Source organism: Myotis brandtii, unplaced genomic scaffold, assembly GCF_000412655.1.
Source record: "Myotis brandtii unplaced genomic scaffold, ASM41265v1 scaffold17, whole genome shotgun sequence".
Classification (NCBI taxonomy): domain Eukaryota; kingdom Metazoa; phylum Chordata; class Mammalia; order Chiroptera; family Vespertilionidae; genus Myotis; species Myotis brandtii.
This window is the reverse complement of record NW_005356259.1, coordinates 3,975,285-4,003,182: the sequence shown is the minus strand read 5'-3', so window position 1 is coordinate 4,003,182 and position 27,898 is coordinate 3,975,285. Positions and strand designations below refer to the sequence as shown.

The window sequence follows — 27,898 nt, the reverse complement described above, 5'->3', positions numbered from 1 at the left end:
ATTCATTCATTCATTCATTCATTATCCTCACCGAGGACATGTTTATTAATTTATTATTTTATTTTTTAGAGAGAGAAAGAGAGAGCATCAATTGGTTGCCTCCTGCACATGCCCTGACCAGGAATTGCAAACTTTATTACACAGGATGAAGCTCTAACCAACTGAGCTGCCCAGCCAGGGCTCAAATAGCATTTAATAAATAAAATTTAGCTGAAATTTTTTCTTGGTTCTTGTTTTTGGCAAAGCCTCTTATAAGTACAAACTTTTTTAAACAGGGGGAGTTATTAGCAACTCCAACTAACATATATTCCCTACATTGATATTAGGTGCCTAGAAATTAGCGTTAAGAAAGAAAATAAAAACAAAGCAGGTGTGTGGTCTCAAAATGACCTTGAAGCAAATACAGAAAACAAAATTGTATTTGGTAGCTGATTCTGAAGCTCACTGATTTATTTGAAAGAGTAACTTTACAAGACAGCATTTTATTGATGCCAAGAATAATTATAGATTCAAATTATAGAAATCTACAAAAAAGATAATTTTTAAATAGGCAGTACCTTCTTCTTTTCCCCCCTGTACTCAGAGGCGGCTTGGGTGTTCTTGTGGAAACAATCTGGCAGTGCACAGTTCCCAGGAGCAGCATCAGCCATATCGGCCCAATCACTTCTGTCAGAGGTATGTTATGTGGGCTGGAAGCGGAACAGAACAATACTATTGCGGCAACTACAAAACGAGAAAGAAAACACGTTATAGATCTGATAGTCACTCTTTAAAATCTTTAAAAATTGTTTTAACATTGCTTCTTGCCAGATTATTTTTCTAAATTTAAATAAGTTTAAATGTTTCTCCAGACAAGCTCTTTCAGACTAACCATGCTTGCTGTTCAGTAATAAACTCTTGGAACAAGATAACACCCAACATGGTCTTTAAAATACACACCTTAAAACCACAATGAAAACTAGATGCATATGAATCTCATGCCACTCCTGTTAAAATCCCAGAGAGGCAATAGAGCCATACTAACCTCAAGTGCACTTATTTCTTTGTTTAATAAACACAGAAGTCTATGATAAGGCATAAAGAGCTTCGTTTCAACAGAGGTCTGTCTACTCAAAATTAGTAACATATATTTACTTGGACATATTTTTCAGGGAAACCACTGAACACCCATTATTGCTAATCATTTCCACATGAAGAAGAAATCTTGTTTTTGCTTTCTCAGCATCCCTTAAGCCTTCTAGACATAAACTCTTTACCTTTTGAGAATTTGCTTCTTTTATCTGTCAATCGAATAGTCTTATTTCTTCTACCTCAGGGATAGACCTGTAATCTAGGCTTGTCACAATCTTAACTTTGGGCACAGTAATTAATAAAAAGATGGGCATGTGATTTAAGCAGGGCCAATCAGAATCTTTTACAGGGAGTAACAGAGGTGCTTGAAGGCCTTTCTCCTAGATAAAACCCTAAGGACTATGAAAATAAGAAATTGACAGGGGCACCTCAGCCATCACTCAAAAAAAGCCTTCCTAAGAATGAGACCAGTTTAAGAAAAGTATCAGGGACTGCATAAAAAGTGAAGACATCATCTAAGCCTCTAGATCCAGTAATACTTGAGTCAAGAGCCTAGGAATACCTAACTCTTTTTAGGGACAATTGGAGAATTTGAGTATTAGATTTCTCTTCATTTTGTTAGGTGTAATAATTATAATGTAATTGTGTAATATTTAGAAAGGGTTCATACTAATGCATTCAGGAGTAAAATTCCATGATGTACATAATTTACTTTGATAAAATAGATTAAGTAAATATGCCAAAATGTTAATTATTTAATCAAAGAGATGGGCATATGGGTGTTTAAAGTGACTATGTATCTTATCATCTAAATCAGGACTCTTTTGAGAGTGAGATGAGAGCTGTTAATAAAAGTGTAAGGACAACACAAGTCAACTTTGATAGTTAGATAGTCCCAAGCAAATTGGAACATATGGTCAGTCTGGTTTCTGCACAGGTCTATCTAGTTTCCTGGGTGTTTTTCTGAAAATTTTTATGATAAACAGTAAAGACAAAAAACACTTTTTACAAAAGCTAGTTTGCATTTGGTTTCTGTCATCTGCAACTGAAAGAATCCTGGCCTAGCATACCAAGATTTAAGCTTAAAACACCACTTTATCATTTAAGATGTTTAAGAAGTGCCATACAACAAAATTTCAGCTTTATATTCTCCTGAGTAGTAAAATTCTTTGAAAAGGAAAAAAACTTAAATTTTTAAAAATGTCAATCATCTTTATGAATTACCCTGGAATTTAACTGAAGTTCTCTAGTTGTTTTATAATAGAGTCTGGAATTTCGAAAAATATAGTTTTTGTTGTTTTTAATATGAACTCTAATGTGTCCTTTATCCAGTTTTAACATTTTTGAGCGTTGTTCATTCCTCTATACAAAAACAGTATATAGCTACATAGGTTTCAAATGAAGTAATACATGTAAAACACTTTGAAAAGTGTAATTACCATCGATAAGCAGTACTTTTATTAGCTATTATTAACTATCTTTAAAATGGAGGGGGGTGTAAATACTCCTTAAAAGTATTTTAATTTCAGAATTTTAGGCACAAAGAATAACATCTTAAAGAACTTCAGATTTGATATAACTTCTTGGTTATTTATGTCTCAGTCCTATGACCATTTTCTGTAATGCCAGGGCTGGGAACCTAAAAATTGTATTTTCTATCTCAACAGGATCTTGTCATATACTGTTAAATCCTGCCAATAAAAAAACATTAGAAAAGGAGAAGGGGGCCCTGGCTGGTATGGCTCAGTTGGTTGGGCATCGTATCATATACTGAAAGGTTCCTGATTCAATTACCAGTCAGGGCACATGCCTGGGTTGCAGGCTCGATCCCTGGTAGCGGGTGTGCAGGAGGCAGCCAATTGATGTTTCCCTCTCACACTGATGTTTCTCTCTCTCTCTCCCTTCCTCTTTCTCAAAGTAGTCATGTCCCTCCCATGGCCTCAGTTCCTGAGGCAGTGGCTCTGGTATCACCTCCTTCCTTTTGTTCCTCCTTCAGTTAAGGGTTTGAAGATATAAGGAGAAAACATTCACTTCTTTGTTGTACTCTCTGATCATTTAATAAAGTACTATGAACCAGACTGTACTGTTGAAGACTTCTAGAGATTTCTTCAAAAGATCGACTGAAACAAAATGTTCTTTATCGGGCACAAGTAGTTCCAAGGCAGGGCGTCATCTACTGGCCAAGCAGAACTCCAGGGATAATCATCAGGAATGTAAAATTTCTAAGGTTCAGTTTTTAGGCCTGTCACTCCAGGATTTAGTGTCTAGTGTTAGACATTGAGAGTGGAAAGACAAGTAAAACACAGTCTATATTCCCTGTTCCTCCTCCGTTTAGAGGGGAAGAAGTGGGACATATAAAGAAACAATTAAAACACCTATAATGAACTGAATTTTGTACCCACCCTCATAATTCATATGTTGAAACCCTAACCTCTCAATGTGACTATATTTGCAGACAGGACCTATAAGCATAAAAGAAAAGGTTGAATGAAGTCATAAGGTTGGGGCCTTAATCCAGTAGGACTGATATCCTTATAAGAGGAAGAGATACCAGAGATCTCTCTCCATTCACACACACAAGAAAGGCCCTCTGAGAAGGCAGCCATGTAAAACCCTGATGGCGCCTGTGCCTAACCTTGGACTTCCAGCCTCCCGAACTGTGAGAAATAAAAATCTGTTGTTGCCACCCAGTCTGTGGTATTTTTGTTATGGGAGCCCGAGCAAACTAATAGAATACCTATGATAAATTCTACAATATACATAGGAAAGAGATGTAACTAAATTGGGAGGTTATGAAAGGATTCTGAAAGAAGGTCCTAATCTAACTTTGAGCGAACAAACAGGAGCCGACTAGGTAAATATCTGATGCCTAATCTAACGTTGCGAGAACAAACAGGAGTTGAGTAGGTAAATGAAATGGAAAGAGCTACACAAGCAAAGAAGAGTTGCATGTCCAAGGTATATTGCGGGGGGGAAAGCACAAAATATTTAAGAAACAACAAAGAGCTAATTTAGTCTGGTTAAAGTTGTGGAGAGATACTACAAGAGATTGATTGAAAAACTTGTCTTATATCTTGAAGTCGATAATAACTAGGAAACAATTTAAACCTTAAGTGGCTAGTTTGGATTTGTAATTTAAAAGGTAAATGGATAGGAGAAGGTAGAAGGGCTCATGGCAGTAATCTGGGCAAGAAATTATATAAGCAAAAATTAGGAATGGAGCTGACAATATAAAGTTGAGATACTTAAAAGGCATGTAATTAAAGTAAAAATACTATATGTAGTTATATAAAACCAAATCTGATTGCACATGATTCTACCTTTGGGAAGATAAGGGTTAGACAGAGAATGAAGATGTAACTCAGAGTATTGCACCCTAATTTTATTTATTTTTATTTATTTATTTTGTTAATCCTTACCTGAGGATATTGTTTCCATTGATTTTTTATTTATTTTTTTAAAAAGGGAGTGAAAGGGAAGGAGGGAAGATGGGGAGAGAGGGAAAGAGAGAAAAAGAACCATCGATGTGAGAGAGACCCAGGTATGTGCCTTTGACCAGAAATCGAACCAGTGACCCTTTAGTGCCCAGACTGACACTCCAACCACTGAGCAACACCACCCAGGCTGCATCCTACTTTTATATGCATGGAAATGGAGGCCCAGGGTTTTCTAAAGGTACCAGCAAACTGCTGAGGGTCATTATGGTCATAGCAAGACTTTGTCACTGGCTGTGTGATTTGGATCAGGTTAAGTCACTTCTTTAAGCTATACTAAGAGAATGTTCAGTAATCATGCTTTATGAACACATAATGTTAAACTTAAGTTCTGAACTAAAAAATATCTTTTTCATGCCTGATCTGACCTGTGTTTCCTATTTAGCTTAGAAAAGCCAGTGAGTAAATTTCAGACACAATATTTTGTGAAAAACTAGTTACACTGAAAACTAGAAAGCAATGGTATTAAAAAAGGATAATGCACAGTAATTACAATTAATGGTACTGATTAATTATTACTCTAATAAGTAACTGCACTTTCTGACTGCTTTAGAATAAAGCTTTCTCCTTTAGGTAAGCTAGAAAGCATTAGAAGATTACGCTCTCTTAAATCCTTTTGTGAGCAAAGCAAACACAAGGAAGTAACTCTATAAAAATTAAGATAAAAATACATTTAGAAGAACTAGCATATAGTGTAATGGTATTATACTTAGCAACAACAAAGGTCAACTTCTTGAAAGCAGTGACAAGCTATATGAAAATCCTATACTTAATTGCAGGCATTCTAGGAATTTGTCATAAGAAAGTAATTCAAAGTATAAAAAAACTTCACAAACTGTATGTTCACTTCAGCATAAATTATATTAACAAAAGACAGCAAAAAGCTTAAATGCCCAATATTGTAGGGTATTGACAGGGTATTTTCTAATAATTTAAAATTATATTTATAAAGCCTCTGATACTTGTTATGACAAAAGGAGAAAATAAAAATACAATCATTTACACAGAATAATCTCAACTATATAAAAAAACGTTGCAAAGTAAGCTTAAAGGCAAGATTATAGATGGCTTTTCTCTTCAGTTTTTCCTACATTTTCCAAATTTTCTGTAATGAATATGTATAATTTCTTTAATCAGAAACACACACACTCACACACACTCTTAACAATCACAAAATCGTCATAGTTCACTCTCTTTTATGTATATAAGATGTGTACCCGGCTTAAGGAAACAGCTTTACCTAAGTAAAAATCTGTAGTTTTTATTATATTTTCATTTACTTAAAAAAATTTATCTTTTACTTAGAGTTTGTGAGTAAAAACATGTTTAAATAATCATTTTAGGATTATAATCGTGTTTTTAAAAAAGACATTAAAAAGACTGAAAGAGTACCAACCAAATTATAATCATTGCTTTGTTAGAGTGATGGAATGTGAGTGGTTTCTTTTTTAAGACTCCAAATGCTTTAGAGTGTTGTATAGTATGCACTGTACAGTATAGTATGCAGTCTATGAGTGCACATTAGAATGCTGCTGTGGTGAGAGGCAGTGCAACACAGTTGTTAAGCATGTGGCTCTAAGTCAGATAGTTTAAACTTGAAACCTGGGCTCTACCACACTTGGTGATTGTGTGACTTTGGGTCCTCAGGTTCTTCAGGATCCCATGTCTATAATCTAGGCATAGTAATAGAACCTATACTTCACTGGGTGGTTGTGAGAAATAAGAATCTGTGAAAAGCAATTACAATAATGCATGGTATGCACAATTTCAGTACAGAATGAGGACAGTTTCAGATCACTGGCTGAGGCAGGAAAAATGAACTTGTATAAAAAAAAAAACGACTGTGTGGTATGTATATGTGAGAGGTGCATTTTGAAGAGACTTTCTAATTTTTAAAAATCTTCTCAACTTTTTTTTTCTTTAGCCAACCACAGATTCAAATTTTCACAAAATTATATTGGAAAATAATTGCTTTGTTTTCTCAAGCATTTTAAATATAAACCAGTGTCTTATTAAGTGAAATATTACAATATATATTTACCTTTATACTCAGTAGTACGGTATGTTTTTTTAAAAGCTTTTGGTAATCCTAAAAATGTAATATCCTGAAAGTTAAAAGCAAAATGCATTTCTATCATTTAATTGTACCTTGAAGAAGATAAAGGACAAGAAGCCAGAAAAAGATGACTTTTGATGTTACTTGTAACCACCACCGGAAGAAAAAGGGAAAAAATACAACTCGAACAATCCCCTTTCTAGTCAGAGAAGTCCAAGGACTTTCAGGTTTTGCCTTAGCAAATGCAGACCCTGAGAAAAGTAAAATAAGACAACAGAGTATACTTATTAGTCTTAATTTCCTTAGAGAAAAACTTCAACATTTAAAGAAAAACAAAATAAAATGTATTATTTTATTTTATACTATGCTATGAGTAAGAAATGTCCAATTTGGGGTAACACAACTTTAAAAAACATTCTTCATGCTATCATATTAACTCAGGTACTTTGAAAACAACTTTTAACTGAAATAACAGAATTTCTCCTATATATTTTATAAATATAAGATAATATTCAAATGTCAATTCCACTTTAACCCCTAAAACTAATACAATATTTGTATGTCAACTATAATCCTATATAATAAAAGGCTAACATGCAAATTGTCCCCTGGACCAGGAGTTCAACCAGGGGGCGGGGCCAGCCAGCCAATTCCCTGCGGCCCCTCCCCTGGCCAGCCCCACCCACCCCAATTGGGGCGGGCCGGCCAGACCCTACCCATGCACAAATTTATGCACCAGGTCTCTAGTTTAAATAAAATTTTAAAAAATGTTACCACTTTAATTTTTATAACCAGGCCTTATAGCCTGCTAAGCAAACATGAGATGTTTTTCTTTTGTATGTACTTCTTGTATTGATCTTTAGCAGGAGGAAAAACTAGTCAATGGTATTTAAATGCTTCCATTTTCTGCTTTTTATGGATTTTCTGCCTTCATTTAAGCTCACATTACTTTTATTTCTACAAACATATATATCTAACCCATTTGAATTGTTTCTACAAGGTCAATTTCTAATTGCATTAAGCATTTATTTATCCAAGGCTCACCTCTTACAAGATCAACATCTATGAGGTCTGGTTTCACATGCGCTGTTTTCTTTGGTTTATTCCTTAGTCCCTATAATATATTAAAAGTAGTATTGGTGAGACTGTAGATCCTAAAAGTCCTCATCACAAGAAAAAAGTTTTGTAACTATGTATGGGGACAAATGTTAACTAGACTTATTGTGGTGATCATTTCATCAAATCATTATGTTGTACACCTAAAACTAAAATAACATTATGTCATTACGTTCTAATACAAATAGTATTAGAATTCTATATGTGTATTTAAATCCAGAAGAGCAGAAAAAAATCATCTTTCCATGAAGATAAATTTAGAAAAAGTAAAAAAGATAAAGTAAAATTCTAAAACAAAGACGATTGCTACCAATCAATTTGAATGTACAGCCTGAGATAGCCTGCGTTGGCCCAGATTTGCACAGGAGAGTGTTGAGGCTGGCTGGGGGAGCAGTGGCTCTGAAGGGACCTTCAAGGTGCGAAGCTGCAGGTGTTGCTGCAGAAAGCAGTGAACCACAGAGCTGAGGACAGGGATGCAGACTTCTCAGCAGATGCCAGCATGTAGGAGTGGTATCAGCTAAGACCCAGAGAGAACGATGCATATCTCAGGGATGCCACTATGTTCACATGCATAACTAGACCACAATGCCACCTAATCAAATCAGAACTTAGAGGCCATGCCCAGTTGGTGGAAGAAGGGAAAGCAGGACTCACAAATTGAATTAGTTTTAAAACTTGAAATTACTAAACACTAAGATTAAGTTTTTGCTGTCAGTGTACAGAAATGCAAGTAAGGTTGGAGATCAAAATTACTGGGCGGGGGGACTATGAAAAAATAAATTTATAACAAGTCTAGGATATTAAGATTGGAAGAGCTTAGGTTAAATTCCTCAGGAGCCAAGTGCTAATAGATGACATAGTGTTTAGATGATTTGTTGATTACTCATTCAATTAACCAAGTAATAACTATTCAGTGCTTTGTTTGGCCCTTCCAAATCCAAGTAATTAACAATGACCACTTAAAGTAAGAATTTGATTAAGTACTGTTTGCATCTAAAGCAGCGGTTCTCAACCTGTGGGTCGCGACCCCTTTGGGAGTCCAACGACCCTTTCACAGGGGTCGCCTAAGACCATCGGAAAACACATATATAATTACATATCGTTCTTATGATTAATCACTATGCTTTAATTATGTTCAATCTGTAACAATGAAATTGGGGGTCACTACAACATGAGGAACTGTATTAAAGGGTCACGGAATTAGGAAGGTTGAGAACCACTGATAAAGCAAACAAGAAGACAGCATTTGAGCTCAGAATTAACTGAGATGTTTAAACAAAGTACCCTGAATTCAAGATGCAATTAACCTTTGAACCCCTGCAAATAGTCTGTTCATCTGAAATTACAAACAACCCAGAGATACAAAGATACAAAAACAAAAGAGAAAGGGTCAGGATTAAAGATATATCCATTATAATTTTACATACAGTTGATCTTCATATTCAGTTTCAAAATTTGCAAATTCACCTACTCATTAAAATTTACTTGTATTCCAAAATCAATACTTGCTGTGCTTTTGCAGTCATTTACAGACATGTGCCGAAAGACGGAGGCAAAAAATCTTAATCACCCACACATTCCCAGCTGAGGTCAAACATGGCAATGCTCTGCCTTCTTGTTTCAATGTTGTAATTAAATGTCCTTTTCACAGTCTGTTCAGTGCAGTGTGTGTACGTGCGCATGCACACGTGCTTTATATTGATAATTTTGTTTAAAATGGCCCCCAAGCATAGTATTGAAGTACTTGTCTAGTGCTTCTAAGTACAAGAAGGCTGTGATGTGCCTCTGAGAAAATGTGTGTAAGATAAGCTCTGTTCAGGCATAGCTATAGTGTTGTTGGGCATGAGTTCAATGTTAATGAAATCAACAATACATATTAAATAAGGATTTTTTCAACAGAAAGATATATAAAACAAGATCATGTATTAGTTGATGAAGGGTTGTGACTAGCGGCTTGTAGGAACTTAACTCTATATTTTCCCTAGGAGCAATGATCAGTACTCGCTAATTCAGTGTTCATGGTGACTTTACAGAAAATAACTACTGTGAATAATGAGAATCGATTCATCTGTACTTCATTTCCCATTTTAATGTCATGAAAAAGTGGCTGACTGAAACTATAAAACATTCCTGATATTTTACAAACTGGAAAGGAATTCTAATAATACATACACTTAACAAAATTTCATTTATAGAGCACTATTTAGATTTGGTATGATGTTTATAATGAGACTTTACCTTTATTACTGCCAACAAATTTGAAAACAGTAACATTTAAATTTACTTGTCTTTATACATTCTTTTAAAAATACAGTAAAACCTCGATATAATGGACTAATTTGGGTGAGGGAATAGCCATTAAAGCTGAAAGCCTGTTATATACTAACGCAGATAATGTTGGGCCAAAAAGCTACAAAGGACTGTTTAAGTTTAGAAAATAATCCTGTTTAATGATTTAGACTCCCATGCATGGAACTATCATAACACTCACATTCCATTAAAGAATGTAACCATCAGCTTCTCTTTCTGGATATCCTCCTTAGTTCCTTCCATGCCATTTTTCCTCTATAATGACTTTAAAATAAAATAGCCTAGTTCTTTCTGCTGAAGCTTTAAAACTCTATTAAGTCTAAACCAAGGGGAAATGCCATATTTAATTTTAAATTTGGGTCAAGGTGATCAGCAAGTAAAAGCTTTCAGTTATATGTTCTAAATGTTTAAGAAAAAATAATTTGCAACTAACAAAACACTTATCTATCACTCTTGGCCTTTAATTTTTAAAAATAAACATTTCCAAGAAATATAATTTCATGGCTTTGATTTCTTTAGTTGTTGCTCACTGCTTTGATATATATGAAAATCAATAACAGTGTTCTCTACATCACAGGTACAATGTTTTTGTTTTAAATCAAATATCAATACTAATAGTAATACAGTAGTTATATACTTGTCCAACTTTCTTAGAATAAATGCAACACTCTAGCTAACACTCTAAACAATATGCCTCCACTAGAATGTTCAGCAAGAATGGTTTTAGCCCTGGCCGGTGTGGCTCAGTTGGTTGGAGCATCATCTGGAACACCAAAAGGTCTCAGGTTTGATTCCCTGTTAGGGAACATACCCAAGCCGTGGGTTGGATCCCTAGGGTGCATGCAGGAGGCAACCAATTGATGTTTCACTCTCACATAGATCTTTCTTTCTCTCTCACCCACTCTCTCTAAAAATCAGTAAAAGCATATCCTTGGGTGAGAATTAAAAAAAAAAGAATGGTTTTGGGCTTGTCAACACAGTGACCCTTTTAATTAAAAATAACAAGAGTAAATTTTAATACTATTTTAATTCTTCAATTACCATTTTAAAGTATTATCTTTAAAGGTAGACATATTTGAGAAACAAGTCACAGGTCTTAGCCTTCCCTAAATTCATCCTGTCGGCACACTAAGAAACAACTAATATAATCCTTCCTTATTTTAATCTCTATATAGGCATTAAAACAGTTTTTTAAAAATGAGTAAATTAGAGAAACCAAGATGGCGGCATAGGTAAACACCTGAAATTGCTGCCTCGCACAACCACTTCAAAAATACAACTAAAAGACAAAACGGACATCATCCAGAACCACAGGAAGGCTGGCTGAGTGGAAATTCTACAACTAGAAGAAAAGAGAAAAGCACACTGAGACTCAGAGGAGGTGTGGAAGTAAAGTGCAGAGGTACGGAGGCGCAGGCATAAAGGGCTGGCAACTGAGGACGCGGCTGTCTTTTTCAATCGGGAGGGAGACACAAGCTCCCGACTGCTCTGAACTCCAGTTCCGGGCGAGTCTCTGGGGACCCAGACTCATCCAGGGAGAAACTGGACTGTCTGGCATCGGGCAGAACTCAAGGTCAGCTTTCTCTCAGAGGTGCTTGCAGCGATTACCTCAGGATACTGAGACCCTAGTGTCCCGGGGCCTGGGCAGGGCTAAGAATGTCCAGCAAGTTAAAGACTGTCAAAAGGATAAAAGATTTTAAGGAATCTTACTAGACCTCTCTACTGCTCTTTATTTGCTTGACTCTTCCAACTCTTGACTAATTCAATTTACCAGACTACAGACTACTGTACCATGGATATCTTACTTCTCTTCCTCCTTCTTTACATTTCCTCTTCCTTTACCCATCCATTAAATATTTCTTTCCCAATATTCCATTCTTAGTTTTCTTCTTTCATCATTCAATGTAAATCCAGTCACTCCTATAGCTGTATTTATATGTGTAGAATATATAATTTACACACACACACTTACTTTACATAGTGAGGACTCCCAAACCTTTCACCAATGTATCATCTGGATATTTCTAAAACAGAATTCTTTATCTGCTTCTCTTCTAGTATTTGCCATTTGCCATCACACTTAGCAAAGTTGTTAAAATATAAATTTAATCGAGGAAACTTTTCTACTTAAAATCCTTCAATGTTTCCCATAATTGTTTTCCAGATTTTTTCTAGACTCTTGTAAGGCAGTGTGATGTGACTGCCTTTGTGATGTGACTTCCATTTTCATTTCTAGTTTTACTTCTAACTACCCTAATTTTCCTCCTCCACCCAACCTATTACCAATCAAGCTCCTTCAAGAGTCATGCTCTTTCATTCCTTCATGTATGTTTTCAGATGCTCTTCACCTTGTCTGGAATGATTTCCTCATTCTCCCTAAGATCTCTCAAACTTAGCTCATGAGTCACCTCCTTTGTGAAATCTTTCCTAACCTTCACAGAGCTGCTTCCCCTTGAGCTCCCCAAAAGAGACCTACACATCTTTCTCTTAACTGGATTAGTCTCATCTGTAATTATGTATTTCGTCTACAAAATTATAATCTATTTCATTATTTTGTTCCTATGATTTAACCCTATGTTTAACACATAGTAGGTACTTATTGAATTTTTGTTAACTATTAATTCCTCATGAAAATAGTTTAAAAATTAAAATTAACTAAAGGTAAAGAATCTTGCGCTTTATTACAGATGTGTAAGTTGTCTAAACACAGATTGTTTGGATAGATTTTTAAGTTAATGAGAGACATTGGTTTTCAATCTCATGTAAGCCTTTATGTACAAAATAGAAAATGTCAAGCAACTCAAGTAACATTCTCTGGGCCCAGATTAAATTTAGCTCGTGCGGGACCACACTGATTAGTATTACCTATGCAAATGAAAAATATAAATCTTATCACAAAAAAGGAGTGATTGCTGAGAAACAATAAATTTAGTTAAACAATAGTTTTCATGCTAGCAAGGTAGCCTATGAGAATCTCTTATCAGCCTAAGTGATTACATGTTCAAGAAGGAACTACTTACTACAAAAACATTTTAATTAATGCTTTATTTTCCTAAATTCTTTTTTAAAATGACCAAATTTCCAGCAGCTCTGTTTGCGTCCAAGTCATTCTGTTAGTAGCACAAAAAAAGCAAGTCTCAATTAAAAAGAGCAGCATTTGCGCAGGATCACTCAGGTGGGAAAAGTCCTGTAACACTTACCAGTTTAATAAACTGTATAGAGCAATGACAGCATCAAAAGGGAAGAAAAGCAAACTAGAAGTATAAGGTGACAAGTGAAAGGGGAAAAGAGCTGACAAAAAAATAATCATTAAAATTAAATTTTACAAGAAATAGAAATATGCTAAAAAGAAAAGAAAATCAGAGGTAAAGACAGAACTATGCTATCATAAAAGAGTTTACCGTCTTCATTTAAAAGTTTGGATAGAATAATATTAATTTATACCTTAAAAGAATATGGAAAGATATTATATAAAATGTGGTTAATAATCAATTTACAGAACTTTGTTTTAGAATATACAAAATGAAATAAACATATTACCTTGATTTCTCTTTGTTCAACAGATTTTTCCCATATTTGTTGATCATATGCTCCAATCTATGAAAATAAAGAAAAAACAACACTACATTAAATGACCATTGTGGATACCCATCCTATGGATATAACTCTGCTTGCGTTACAAGCAGCTCAGCATTCATTCAGCACAGATTAGCTTCAGTTCTGTCTCAAACTTCTGTGATCAATACTATACTACCGTGGTTCTCAAAGTATGGTTTCTGGACCAGCAGTTTCAGCATTACCTGGGAACTTGTTAGAAATGCATACTCTCTTCCTAGAAACATACAATCTTCCAAAACTGAATCAAAAGGAATCAGAAAATCTAAACAGACCTATTACAATTAATGAAATTAAAGCAGTAATAAAAACACTCACAATAAACAAAAGTCCTGGGTTGGATAGCTTCACAGGTGAATTTTATCAAATATTCAAAGATGAACTAACACCTATCCTTCTCAAACTAGCTAAACAATCCAAGAGGAGGGAAGACTCTCAAGCTCATTGTACAAGGCCAGCATCATCCTAATTTTAAAACCAGATAAACTCACTATAAAATAAGAAAATTATAGGCATAGACACAAAAATCCTTAACAAAATATTAGCAAACGAAATCCAGCATTACATTAAAAAGATGATACATCATGATTCCTGGGATGCCAAGTTGTGCAAATCAATTAACTTGATACACCACATTAACACAATAAAGGATAACAATCATATGATCATATCAACAGATACAGAAAAAGCATTTGACAAAATCCAGCACCCATCTATGATGAAAACTGTCAGCAAAGTGGGAACATACCTCCACATAATAAAGGCCATATATGACAAACCCATTGCCAATATAATACTTGATGGGCAAAAACTACAAGCATATCACTTAAGATCAGGAACAAGATAGGGATGCCCACTTTCACCACTCTTATTCAACTGGAAGTCCTAGTCACAGCACTCAGACAAGATGAAATAAAAGGCATCTGAATTGGAAAGGAAGAAGTACAACTGTCATTATTTGCAGATGACATGATACTATATATAGAGAACACTAAAGATTCCCGCAAATAACTACTAGAACTGACAAATGAATTCAGTACAGTAGCAGGATACAAAATTAATATTCAAAAATTTATTGCACTTTTATTCACCAATAGTGAACTAGAAAGGGAAACTAAGAAAACAATCTCATTTACAATTACATTTTTTAAAAATACCTAGGAATAAATTTAACCAAGGGTGTAAAATATCTATACTCAGGAAATTATGAGACTTGAAGAACGAATTAAATAAGATAATAGTCAATAGAACATATACTGTGCTCATAGAAGAATTAACATCATTAAAATGTCCGTACTACCCAAATCAATCTATAGATTCAACACAATTCCTATCAAAATATCAATGGTGTATTTCACAGACCTGAAACAAATAATTCAAAAATGTGTATGGAAGCACAAAAGACCCCAAATAGCATCAGATAGTTTGAAAAAGAAGAACAAAATGGAATGTATCACACTATCTAATATTAAACTATACTTAAGGTCATAGTAATCAAAAGAACGTGGTACTGACATTAAGAAAAGACATATAGGTCAATGGAACAAAACAGAGAGCCCAAAATAAACCTATGCCTATAAGGTCAATTAACCTATTAAAAAGAACAAGAACATACAATAGGGTCAAGACAGTCTATTCAATAAATGGTGTTGTGAAAACTAGACAGATACATGAAAAAAACAAAACAAAAATACTAGACCACCTTCTTACACTACAGACAAGAATAAACTCAAAATGAATTAAAGACTTAAATATAAGCTATGAAACCATAAAACTTCTAGGAGAAAACATAGGCACTAAACTCTTTGACATCAATCTTAGAACAATATATATTTTGGAAATATCTTAAGCAAAGGCAACAAAAGCAAAAATAAACAAATGGGGCTATAGCAAACTGCAAAGCTTTTGCACAGCAAGGAGAACCATCATCAAAATGAAAAAGCAACCTACTAAATGGAAGAAGATATTTGAAAATGATAATCCAATAAGGGCTAATATTAAAAATATATTAAGAACACATTAAAAAAAGCCCCAGAAATAATCCAATTAAAAAAGTGGGCAGAAGACCTGAATAGACACTTCTTCAAGAAAGACATACAAATGGTCAACAGACATATGAAAAGTTGCTTGATATCACTAATTATCAGAGATGCAAAACCACAATTAAATGCCATCTCACATCTGTCAGAATAGGCTAGCATCAATAAATCAACAAATAACAAGTGTTGGCGAGGATATGGAGAAAAGGGAACCCTAGCATACTGTTTACGGAAGTACATACTGAAAAAACAGAGTGGAGTTTCCTAAAAAAAAATTTTAAATGAAATTGCCTTAAGACCCAGTGAACCCACTTCTGGGGATTATCCAAAGAAACCCAAAACACTAATTCAAAAGAATATATGCACCCCTATGTTCCTTGCAGCATTATTTACAACTAGTGGGCTGGTGCACGAAATTTGTGCACATTAAAAGGGAATTAATTAGAGGAAATATTTTAATATTGCTATTTGCCCTTTCTCTATAATAGAAGTGTCAGAGATGAAAGAAAATTAGTAAAATGTATATGAAAATCTCCCTCCTGTCAGAGTCTGGGGTGCACCATGGGACCCAGAGTCAAGTCACCGCCCACCCATGTGCACCTTGAAATCGCGTAAGACCCAGACCCAGTCGGCCCCACCCCCGTCAAGCCCCCTGGGGCGCAGTCTCAGGTCCCCTGGCTCAGCGTTAGGGCATAGGGTGCGGCTTCAGGTCCCCCGGCCCCAGTGCGAGGGTGCGAGGGCATGACAACTATTTGCATATTAGCTTTTTATTATATAGGACAGCTAAGATCTAGAAGCAATCCAAGTGCCCATCAATAGACAAGTGGATTAAAAAAAAGCTGTGGTACATACATACAATGGAACATTCATTACTCACCCATAAAAAAGGAATGAAATCATACCATTTGAGACAGGATGGATAGTAAAATACCAGTAAGTCAGTCAGAAAAAGGCAAATGTCATATCATTTCACTTACATGTGGAATCTAAAGAGCAAAAAAAAAATTGAAATAGACTCATAGACACAAAGAACAAGAGGGGAGAGGAGCTGGGTGACTGAATAAAAGAGGTAAAGGGATTAAGAAGCACAAATTGGTGCTTCAAATTGAAACTGAACACACAATACAATATATAGGTGATGTATTACAGAATTGTATATCTGAAATCTAAATTTTATTAATTAATGTCACAGCCCAGCCGGTGTGGCTCAGTGGTTGCGGGTCAACCTATGAATCAGGAAGTTAAGGTTTGATTCCTATCAGGGCACATGCCCAGGTTTCGGGCTTGATCCCCCAGGAGGAGGCGTGCAGGAGGCAGCCCATTGATGAGTCTCTCTCATCATTGATATTTCTATTCCTTTCCTTCTGCCTTCCTCTTTGAAATCAATAAAAATACATATATTTTTTAAAAGCACAGCTATAGCCGGTCTGGCTCAGTGGATAAGTGTCCGCCTGGTGACTGAAGGGTCCCAGGTTCGATTCTGATCAAGGGCACATGCCCAGGTTGTGGGCTTGATCCCCAGTAGGGGGCGTGCAGGAGGCAGCCAATCAATGATTCTCTCTCATCATTGATGTTTCTATCTCTCCTTCTCCCTTCCTCTCTAAAATCAATAAAAATATATATATATTTTTAAAAAGCACAAATTGGTAGTTATAAAACAGTCACAGGGACGTAAATAAAGCACAGGGTATACAGTCAATACTATTGTGATAACTATGTATGGTATCAGTTGGGGTATTGGAAATATCAAAGGGAATACTATGTAACAGTATATGATTGTCTAACCACTATGCTGAATATTTGAAACCAATACAAAATGAAATTGAAAGAAAAAAATAGGTCTCATCTGCAGATACTAAATAATAATAGCTAAATCCATTTAAAATCTTCCCATATATTCTGTCAGGTTATGCATCAGCTAAAACCACGCCTTTTCCTGCATTAACCCTAAGAATAGGCCACATACATATAATCAAATCATGAATCATGACCAAGTTCCTTAAGGAAAGCTAGTTAATGATATAGTAAAACACTGACTCAAGTTTAGAAAAAAGCCTTGAAGAATATTCTTTAATTCAACAGAGAGATGGTTATGATAGGATCTGCCTTTAAGAAGTTTCAAATCCAAAGAGAGTTAGTTATAATTCAAAGCAGAATAAAATAAACATTATCTATATATATAAAAGCCAAGCGACCAATATGCCAGAACAACCGGTCGCTATGACATGCACTGTGGTGGCCAACTGGCCCAATTGGGGTCCCGATCGGCTCCCCCACCCTGATTGGGGGCGGGGCCAGCCCAGCCCTGATCAGCCCCCATTGGGGTAGGCTGGCCGGACCCTCCCGTGCATGAATTCATGCACTGGGCCTCTAGTTATACTATACATTAGTGAGAGATGGTCTGAAAAAGAACAGTATCTTACTAGATATGGGGGCATGGGAAAAAGATAAAAATGACAATTTTTGGCTTAAGTATCTGGGGCTGCACTAATATCATTAACTACAGCAGAGAATAAAAACAGGCTTAAAAAAGGTTGTTGGAACTACACAACAGCTAGAAATTATGGCTAGAATTCTAGAAAGTTAAGAAGGTACAAAATTTGGAACTTGGCGGCATAAACTAGGTAGCTGGACGTTATGTGGACAACCTGATAATCTAGGGAAATAGAATAGCTTAATGAAATCAAGAACAAACTATTAAGAGAAATAAATATTTAACTAGAAAGAAGTATTAAAGTCGGGTAAGAAGACTTAGAAAAATTAGTCAGAGAGGTAGGAAAAAAACTGGAACAATATACTATAGTAATAGCTAAACAAGGAAAGCATTTCAAGAAAGAAGGTAAAATTAGGAAAGCTAAAAATATTGAAACATTTTGAGGTGGTCAGGTAGTTAAACACAATTGTGTCAAATACTCTTGATCTTATTTAAATAGTAGGCAAAGCCATTAGTTGAGATATGGAAGCTGGAGAGTTTGGGGAATAGGGGACAATAGGGAAGGTAAGAACAATGACTCAGGGACTCAGAATACAGTGCTAACTAGATTGTTAGATTAGGGACACCAGGAAGAACAGACATATCTGAATTGGTATTAGAAGCAGTCAGCTGAGTTATGTTTTTATTTTCCTTTTACCACCATGTCTCTCAAAAGCCCAGGACAAGACAGGAAGACTTAAATACACACATACACACACACCCTGCCACTTAATACATGAATGCTATATGTAAGAAGAAGGGTTTAATAAATAAATTATGCCATTCCTGTACAATAGAATATTATGCTCATTAAAAATTTATGTTTTAAAGGGATGTTTAGTGATGTGAGAAAGTACTTTTGGTATGTTACACAAAAATAGGGCAATAAAAAAACTAAATACAATATGATCCTAATTTGGGGTGGAAAAATTCACAATGTTACCAATAGGGTAACAATGTGATTTGATTATGCTTACCTACATTTACTTTTCCTATGATAGACATGTATTACTTTTACATTATGATTTTAAAAAACATCATTTACAAAAATCAAGATAAAATGGAAGCTAATATTATCTGAGTAGCATCCAGTGTTAGGCACTGAGCTAGGTGCTTTTGAATACATTTTCTCATAGAGGGGGCAAGTTGTTAGGAAACCAACTGCCACTGCTCAAAATCAATTTAATTAAGTCCCATCATGAAAATAAATAAGGCTTTTCCTATGAGTTATAAAATAGAAATTTTCAGCTAAGAAGTTGTATCTTAATAACAAAAGTGTGAGAAACTAGTCTTATAAAAGAGCAGATAGCTACCTACATCCTAGGATATCAAGGGGGAAAATGAGTTAAAGAACCAAAATGGTAAATACCAAGTGTTCAAGAAAAGAACAGCATTCTGTATGGGACTCTTGCAGCAGATGGCAATGGAAGGAATTCAGTTGGTTAACACAGGAAAGGGAGGGAATGAAAGGAAAAGAGCCTGGCAAACAGCGTCGTGGTGGAACTGAGAGAACTTCAAGTTCTGGAAGAAGCCAATGAGAGAGGGCCATCATCAGCAACCATAAAAGAGAAAGCAGTAGCCATGACTGTCTCACTGGATTCCTCTCTTCTGTTCCCCTTTAATGAAGAGATTAAAAAGAGACCTGGCCAGTGTGGCTCAGTTGGTTGGAGCATTGTGCCATATGCTGAAGGGTGGCAGGTTCGATTCCTGGTCAGGGCACATATTCAGGTTCAGGGTTTGATCCCCAATTTAGGCATGTGCAGGAGGCAACTGATGTTTCTCTCTCTCTCTCTCTCTCTCTCTCTCTCTCTCTCTCTCCCCCCTTCCTCTCTTAAAAATCAATTTAAATTTTTTTTAAAACAAGAGAGATTAAAAAGATTCTCAGAGCTAGTAAGACATTAGATATAGTGTGATTTCAGGGATCCCACAATAACCCCCCAAAATGCCCAAGGCCCTATCTTTAATCTTTAAGATTGAAAAGCAAGTATCTAGTTGATTCAACACCTATCTCTCATTTATACTTAAGTAAAATAATTAAACTACTAAGCATAAAGGCCCTGCTTTATTCTGAGCGGACTACCAAGGACCATGTCTCTACTATATTTGATCGTGAACATGTCCCTCCCTCTCACACTGATCCAAAGCTAGATAGCTGACTCAAGAAAGTCAATCAGATTCTCTCACCATTCTAAATGTTAGATAAATGAGAGAAACAGATGGCTAATAGTGGGAATTAAAATGAACATTAACAACAGACTCCTATAGAGAAGTTTCTAGAAATTCTGCTGCTGAGAGGCCCAATACAACCATGGTTTGTCTTTCTTTACCAGGTCTTGGCTGTGTGCTGTTGGCACAATTTATGTGTAGTGAAAAGGAGAAGCAGAATACACTGGTGTTTTTTCCTAAGTCCAAACTTTAATGAGAACATTGCTGTTAAGGCAAACCAATACTACTCTGCATAATTTACGAAGTTTGTTTATTTTCCAACTTGCTGGTACATGGCTGTATGTTCTCAGTATATTTATTAATAAAGGTACTGCCGATTAAGAGCCTTTCCCAAGAAGTCATCTTTTCTACTTAACCTAACTTTGTTTCATAAATTGTGAAGACCTTGCTAGTGAGGAAAAAAAAATTCATTAGTTTCTTTTATTAATCATGTGAAATAATTCAAATTTGCCTTACTATTTCAATCGATCAGATGGTCAAAAATTATCCACAGTATATAAAAGTTCTATTTAACAAAGCTATAACATTAATTCCCAGGTGTTAACGCTCTTACAGCCAAACCCATAACATTTAACATTACTCAATAATTATTTGGAGTTTTCAATAACTGTTATTTCAACAATTAGAGTGGAAATCATTTTTTAAACAGTCAAAATAGGTATTAAACTATTTAAAATAGCTTTTAGAAACTTATTTATTACTTAAGTAATTTAGTTTTTTAAAAAATGAAGAGTTCACTATTTAAGCTTCTAAATAATCGAAACACAAAGCCTGGCCAGGTAGCTTAGAGCATCGTCCCTACATGCCAAGGTTGTGGGTTTGATCTCTGATCAGGGCACATACAAGAAGCAACCAATGAATGCATAAATAAGTGGAACAACAAATCAATGTTTCTCTCTCTTTCCCTCTCTCCCCTCTTCCCGTTCCCCCCTCTCTAAAATCAATAAATTATTTTTAAAAATAAATAATCAAAACAGTAAAAGACCAAATATAAACTTTACTTTATCTTCATTTTACCACTAATAGTGCTGCTCACATTTTACATATCAAACTTAAGAAAAAAACCTCCAAAAGAGGGAAGCGGGGAGGGAGGGCGGAAAGAGATTAAATGCATATATGCATTACTTATGGACACAAACAACAGGGTGGTGAAGGCCTGGGGTCAATGGGGGGAAAAAGAGGGGACATCTGTAATACTTTCAACAATAAATATTTAATATATAAATATTTACTTTACTATGCCTTTTATGGCCCAATCGAAAATGATGGAATAATGAAAGCTCTCAGATATTCCTTGCCAACTGGCATCTATTATTTAATAACTAGACGCCCGGGTGCACAAAATTTGTGCGGGGGGGGGGGTTCCCAAAGCCCAGCTTGCACCCTCTTCAATCGGACATCCCTCTCGCAATCTGGGACCACTGGCTCCTAACCACTTACCTGCCTGCCGGCCTGATCACCCCTAACTGCCTCTGCCTGCCTGCCTGATCTTGCCCCTAACTGCTCTCCCCTGCCAGACTGATCACCCCTAACTGCCTCTGCCTGCCTGATTGCCCTAACTGCCCTCCTCTGCCGTCCTGATCTCGTCCCCAACTGTCCTCCCCTGCCAGCCTGATCCGCCCCCAACTGCCCTCTTCTGCCTGCCTAATCTTGCCCCCAACTGCCCTCCCCTGCCAGCCTGGTTGCCCCCAACTGCCCTCCCCTGCTGGCCTGATCACCCCTAACTGCCTCTGCCTCAGCCCCCACCACCAGGGCTTTGTCTGGAAAGAAGACAGACGTCCGGAAGATGGCCGGTCGACCTGGTCTAATTAGCATATTACCCTTTTATTAGTATATATAGATTATATAGGATAGGATTGCTTAAATGGGGGTGGGGGGAGCCTTTTTCAGCAGGAGAAGATGCTCTTGGCAGACAAAAATACAGAATCCCTATATCTGGACTGATAGCCAGGCCCTCCCCTGCCAGCCTGGTTGCCCCAACTTCCCTAGCCTGCTGGCCTGATCTCGCCCCCAACAGCCCTCCCCTGCCAGCCTGGTTGCCCTTAACTGCCTCTGCCTGCCTGATCACCTCTAACTGCCCTCCCCTGCTGGCCTGATCTTGCCCCCAACTGCCCTCCCCTGCTGGCCAATTTGGTTCTGATTGGTCTGTTCTATGCCAGTCAGCATCAAAAGCTCTGCCTCCTAGGCAGCCATTGGCTCCTCATAGTTCACCCAGATTTGGCTCTGATTGGTCGGTTTCTATGCCAGTCAGCATCTCCAGGCCTGATCAGAGAGGCAGGGCTGATAAGCAGCTGCCCCAGGCTGCTGGCAAGCGGGCTGAACTGCTGACCTCTTGGAAAGAGAGAATGAGGCTCGGCTGCTGGCGAGGCCCAGAGAGAGAGGCAAAGGCTGATCAGCAGCTGCCACAGAGGCTGCGGATCAGACCCTGCTTCTCTCTCTGGGCCTCGTCAGCAGCCACGCAGCTGCTAATCAGCCCCACCTCTCTCTCTCTCTCCGAGAGGTCAGCAGTTCAGCCCAATCGCCAGTCCCCGCCCACCTGAGCCTGCTGCGTGCGCAGCCTGGAGTTCAGTCGTCCCTTCAGTTGTTTTGGACGTTATGGACCCTGGCTCTTTATATATATATAAATATGGAGAGAGAGAGAGAGAGAGAGGGAGAGGGAGAGAGAGAGAGAGAGAGAGAGAGAGAGAGAGAGAGAGAGATTATTTTCTTGGCTATACCAGAAGGGGGAAGGGGAATTACATGATCAATTATTTCATCAATTATCATCACACTTTCAGGAGACTGGAATAATAATTAATTATAATAGATAAGAACAAGACAAAAAAACCCCAACTGTGCCTGGCCATTGTGTCTCAGAGGTTGAGTGACTCGTGGACCAGGAGGTCACGGTTTGATTCCCAGTCATTGCAGGCTCAATCCCCAGTAGGGGGCGTGCAGGAGGCAGCCACTGGATGATTCTCTCTCATCATTGATGTTTCTCTCTCTCTCTCCCTCTCCCTTCCTCTCTCTGAAACCAATAAAATATATTAGAAAACAAACCCTACAATGTAAGCTAAAGCAGGAAATGATCAGTAACATGCCAAATGACTAGGATTGATTACTGTTTTTGTGACAAGTAAATAATTTCTTCCCCTTTTGATTTTACCTGAAAAGACCTAAATGTTAAATCACAACAATTCAAAGACTTTCTCAGACCCCACAGGACAGAGTCAGAATCTCCTGGGAAATCAATACTTAGCATGGCAAAGAAAATCATTCCAGTTTAAGCCTTACAGGATTTCAAAACTACAGTAAATTCAAACAAATTGTTAATATTCAAAGTAAAAAACAACTAAAAGAAATAGTTATGCAAATTAAACCACAAAAAGATACCACTTCACACACCCTAGAATGGCTATAATAAAAAAAGACAGACAATGACAGGTGTTGGCAAGGATATGGAGAAACTAAAATCCTCATACACTGCTTGTGGGAATGTAAAGTGAAGCAGCCACTTTGGAAAACAGTTTGGCAGTTATGACCTGGTAATTCCACTCCTAGTTATCTACCCAAAAGAAATGAAAACATATGTCCATACAAAGGTGTGTACATGAATGTTTATACCTGCATTATTCATAATAGTCAAAAAGTAGAAACAATCCAAATGTCCATTAATTGTGAATAGATAAAATATGATAACTCTATAAAATAAGATTCTACTCAGCAATAAAAAGGAATGAAGCATTCACACATACTATAACATGGGTGAAACTCAGAAACATGTTAAGCAAAGAAGCCAGACACAAAAGGCCACATATTGTATGATTCCATTTATATGAAATGTATAGAAAAGGCAAAACTTACAGAAACAAAAGGTAGATTAGTGGCTGCCTAGTGGTGGGGATGGGAATAAGGACTGACTACAAATGAGCAAGAAGTTTCTTTTGGGGATGATGGAAATATTCTGAATGAGATTTAGTAAGAATTATTGAATTGTATACTTAAACAAGTGAATTTTATGGCATGTAAGTTATACATCAATAAAACTTTCGTAAAAAATAAACAGCTATATTTTTACATGATTTCTTTAAACAAAATATCATTACAAGCATTTATAGGAAATATATATATACATTTAAATATATATATACACATTTAAATAAGTAAATAAATAAATATATATATACACACACATATACATATATATATATACATATATTTAGAAGGCCTTAGATCCTAGGAGTTTTGGAATGAAAAAAAAAAATTTTCCACCAAGTTCTGAATCCAGAAGCCTGCTTCTGTTCTATTTTTATTTTTTTGTTGTATTTGCTAGATTATCATTAACTAATGTAAATATTGGCCTAACATTAACTTGCATATTTATAGACTCTACTTTCCAAAGAATTTTGAGATAGTTAAACATTACTAGTGCAAATTACAACTCACTGTAACCGAGAAAAAAATGTTAATATAAAGAAATTATATATACAGTATAAATAGTTGCTAAATTTGCATTATCTGGAATTTTAGGATTTATTTGAAAATAAACTTTTGAAATTATTAAATAATTTTTGCTTGCATAACCAGATAATTGCTATGACAGTAAATGGTGATGAGATTTTTTAATAAAGGGCAGGGCTTTATAGACAGAAGATCTGGGCAGATCAAGGTTCTGCCACTTAGTGACTGGAACACTTTAAACAAAACAAGACAAATAAAATAACCTCTAAGACTGTTTCCTCAGTGCCATTTTAAAAATTGGACAGTGGTTGTAAACCATTTAGCATAGCGTTTAGTATATAGTAGCCATTTAAGTTTAGTTTTTATGTCTAGCATTACACAAAAATATCATCATATACAAATAGAGAAAATCTGTATGACTTCACTTCATCAATATAATCTCTCTTGAATTTTTCAATCAACACTAAAAGAAAAGTATCATTTCTTGATTCCATGATACAATATTTTGAATACAATGGAAAGCTAAGTAAATTTCTGAGCTTTAGATAACCTGAACTATGGCATGAACTTGTAAATAGAGATGACAAATAAATATTCAAAACAACAGTTTAAGCTTTGAAGAAATTTAAGCTTATAGTACATTACTTAGACAATTAAGCAATTCATTTTTTTTTCACTTAGAGTTTACATTCAACACTATTTTTATTAGTTTCAGATTTATAGCACACTGGCCAGACAATCACATACCTACAAAGTGATGCTCCCCTCCCCATACCTGGCACCACACACAGTCACCACAATATCACTGACTGTATTACCCATGCTGTACTGTATTACCACATCTCTGTGACTATTAATTTGTACTTCTTAATCCCTTCACCCTTTCACCCAGCCCTCCAAGACCCCTCCCCTACAACAAGCAATTCTTAAATTGAAGTATTTACTGGAAAACCTAGCTCTTTTAGCCTTCAATTTTTGATATGTTCAACAAGTCAAAGCAGCCCTAACCTGTGGACTGAACGGTCCCAGGTTTGATTCCAGTCAAGGGCACATGCCTGGGTTGCAGGCTTGATCCCCAGTAGGAGATGTGCAGGAGGCAGCCAATCAATGATTCTCTCTCATCATTGATGTTTCTATCTCTCTTTCCCTCTTCCTTCCTCTCTGAAATCAATAAAGATATATTTTAAAACAAAAACAAAAACAAGTCAAAGCATATCAGAGTATTTCTCTAAACATACCTCTCAAATAACCACCTAAACACTGTAACATGGATTGACTGGGATCCCAACGTGAATGGTGTTAGGTCTGATGAAATAATAGAATTGATATCCCCTCCCCTGGGAAACTGACCTATAGATCATTTCCCAACCGACTTTCCCTTTCACTTAGACCACATTCCGAACTCGCCCTTCCAGACTTGCCCAGGATCTGACCCACCCAGAGAATTCCCCACCAAAAAGGATTTTAAATCCTTTAAAATTTCTTATTTCCTATCCCTGGGTATTCGCACCATTTGGGTGCTCGGCCCATCTGGTTTTCAGATGACCTAATCCGATCTAATAAAGAAGGAATATGCTAATTGACCCTCATGCCATCGCAAAGATGGCAGCACCCACAGCCAATAAGGAGGGAATATGCTAATTGACTGCCCCGCCCTCTAAGATGGCGGCGCCCACAACCACAAGATGGCGGCGCCCAGTCCCCTCAGCCCCACCAGGGTGGCAGGCATGCAGCAAGGCCGGGCTCTGCCTCCAGAGTCCCCCAGTCCCCTTAGCCCCCCAGCCACTCAGGGCTGGCCCGAGGCGCAGGCAAGCCTTGGATGGCGGCTGCCCAGCAGTGGCAGCAGCAGAGGTGTGATGGGGGCATCGCCTTCCCCTGATCGCCAGGTCACCTTCCATCCAAGGGCTCCCGGACTGTGAGGGGGGGCAGGCCGGGCTGAGGGACCGCCCCCTCCAGTGCATGAATTTTCATGCACCGGGCCTCTAGTCTATAATAATCTATAATAATAAAAGGGTAATATGCTAATTAGAACAGACAGCCAAAGGACCTTCCAGATGAAGCCATGGCGGCGGGGGCCGAGGCAGGGGCAGTTAGGGGCAATCAGGCAGGCAGGCAAGTGGCTAGGGAAGATTAGGCAGCCAGGCGAGTGGTTAGGGGCAATCAGGCAGGAAGGCGAGCGGTTAGGGGCAATCAGGCAGGCAGGCAGGTGAGAGGTTAGGAGCCAGCGGTCCCAGATTGTGAGAGGGATGTCCGACTGCCGGTTGAGCCCCATTGGGCCTAAACCAGCAGTCAGACATCCCCCGAGGGGTCCCAGATTGAGAGAGGGTGCAGCCAGGCTGAGGGACCCCCACCCCCCGTGCACGATTTTCGTGCACCAGGTCTCTAGTAAATTCATAATTCTTTACCCCTTTCGGCTTCGTTCATACCTCCTTCGGCAACCCTAAGAGATGGAATGCCTCACCTGGTCTCTGGTTTCTACTCCCTTGTCAATTGAGGCAGTTAATGCTGCTGATAGTAATAACGGCAGCCATAGCCAGTTTGGCTCAGTGGATAGAGCGTCAGCCTGCGGACTGAAGAGTCCTGGGTTCGATTCCAGTCAAGGGCACATGCCCAGGTTGCAGGCTCGGTCCCCAGTAGGGGGCATGGACGAGGCAGCCGATCAATGATCCTCTCTCATCATTGATGTTTCTATCTCTCTCCCTCTCCCTTACTCTCTGAAATCAATAAAAATATATATTTATAATAATAACAGCAAATAGTTAGCATTTACTATTTATCAAGTGTCAGACACACTTTTCAAGTATTAACTCATTTAATCTTCACAACTCTATGATGTAGATACTACTACTATCCCTATTTCATAGTTACAAAAACTTAAGTTGTATAAAGTTAAAGAGTAAGTAGTAGAGTACAGGAATTTAAATCCAGATACACTGGCTCCACAGTTGAGCCCTTACCAAACAGTAATTTCACTCACATCCTTACACAAAAACCACCCTTACACAAAAACCTTGGCTATGATCACTAAGAGAAAGGGTAACACTTAACTGCTAATCAT

General features: G+C 37.2%; 1 protein-coding gene across 4 annotated transcripts in view; it reads right to left on the bottom strand.

Annotated features, from left to right (window-relative positions):
* The window catches only part of PHTF2 (putative homeodomain transcription factor 2), an 89,636-nt gene that overhangs the window by 35,686 nt on the left and 26,052 nt on the right, over positions 1-27,898 (bottom strand). For 2 of the 4 annotated variants that reach the window (XM_005862913.2, XM_005862915.2), the window contains exons 3-6: positions 13,588-13,644; positions 7,666-7,735; positions 6,714-6,872; positions 558-723 (exon numbers count right to left, since the gene is read on the bottom strand). In XM_005862913.2, coding sequence (XP_005862975.1) covers positions 558-723; positions 6,714-6,872; positions 7,666-7,735; positions 13,588-13,644 — 452 coding nt within the window. The remainder of the gene's footprint in view (positions 1-557; positions 724-6,713; positions 6,873-7,665; positions 7,736-13,587; positions 13,645-27,898) is intronic. The other 2 variants (XM_014536980.1, XM_014536981.1) reach the window with 1 other exon arrangement.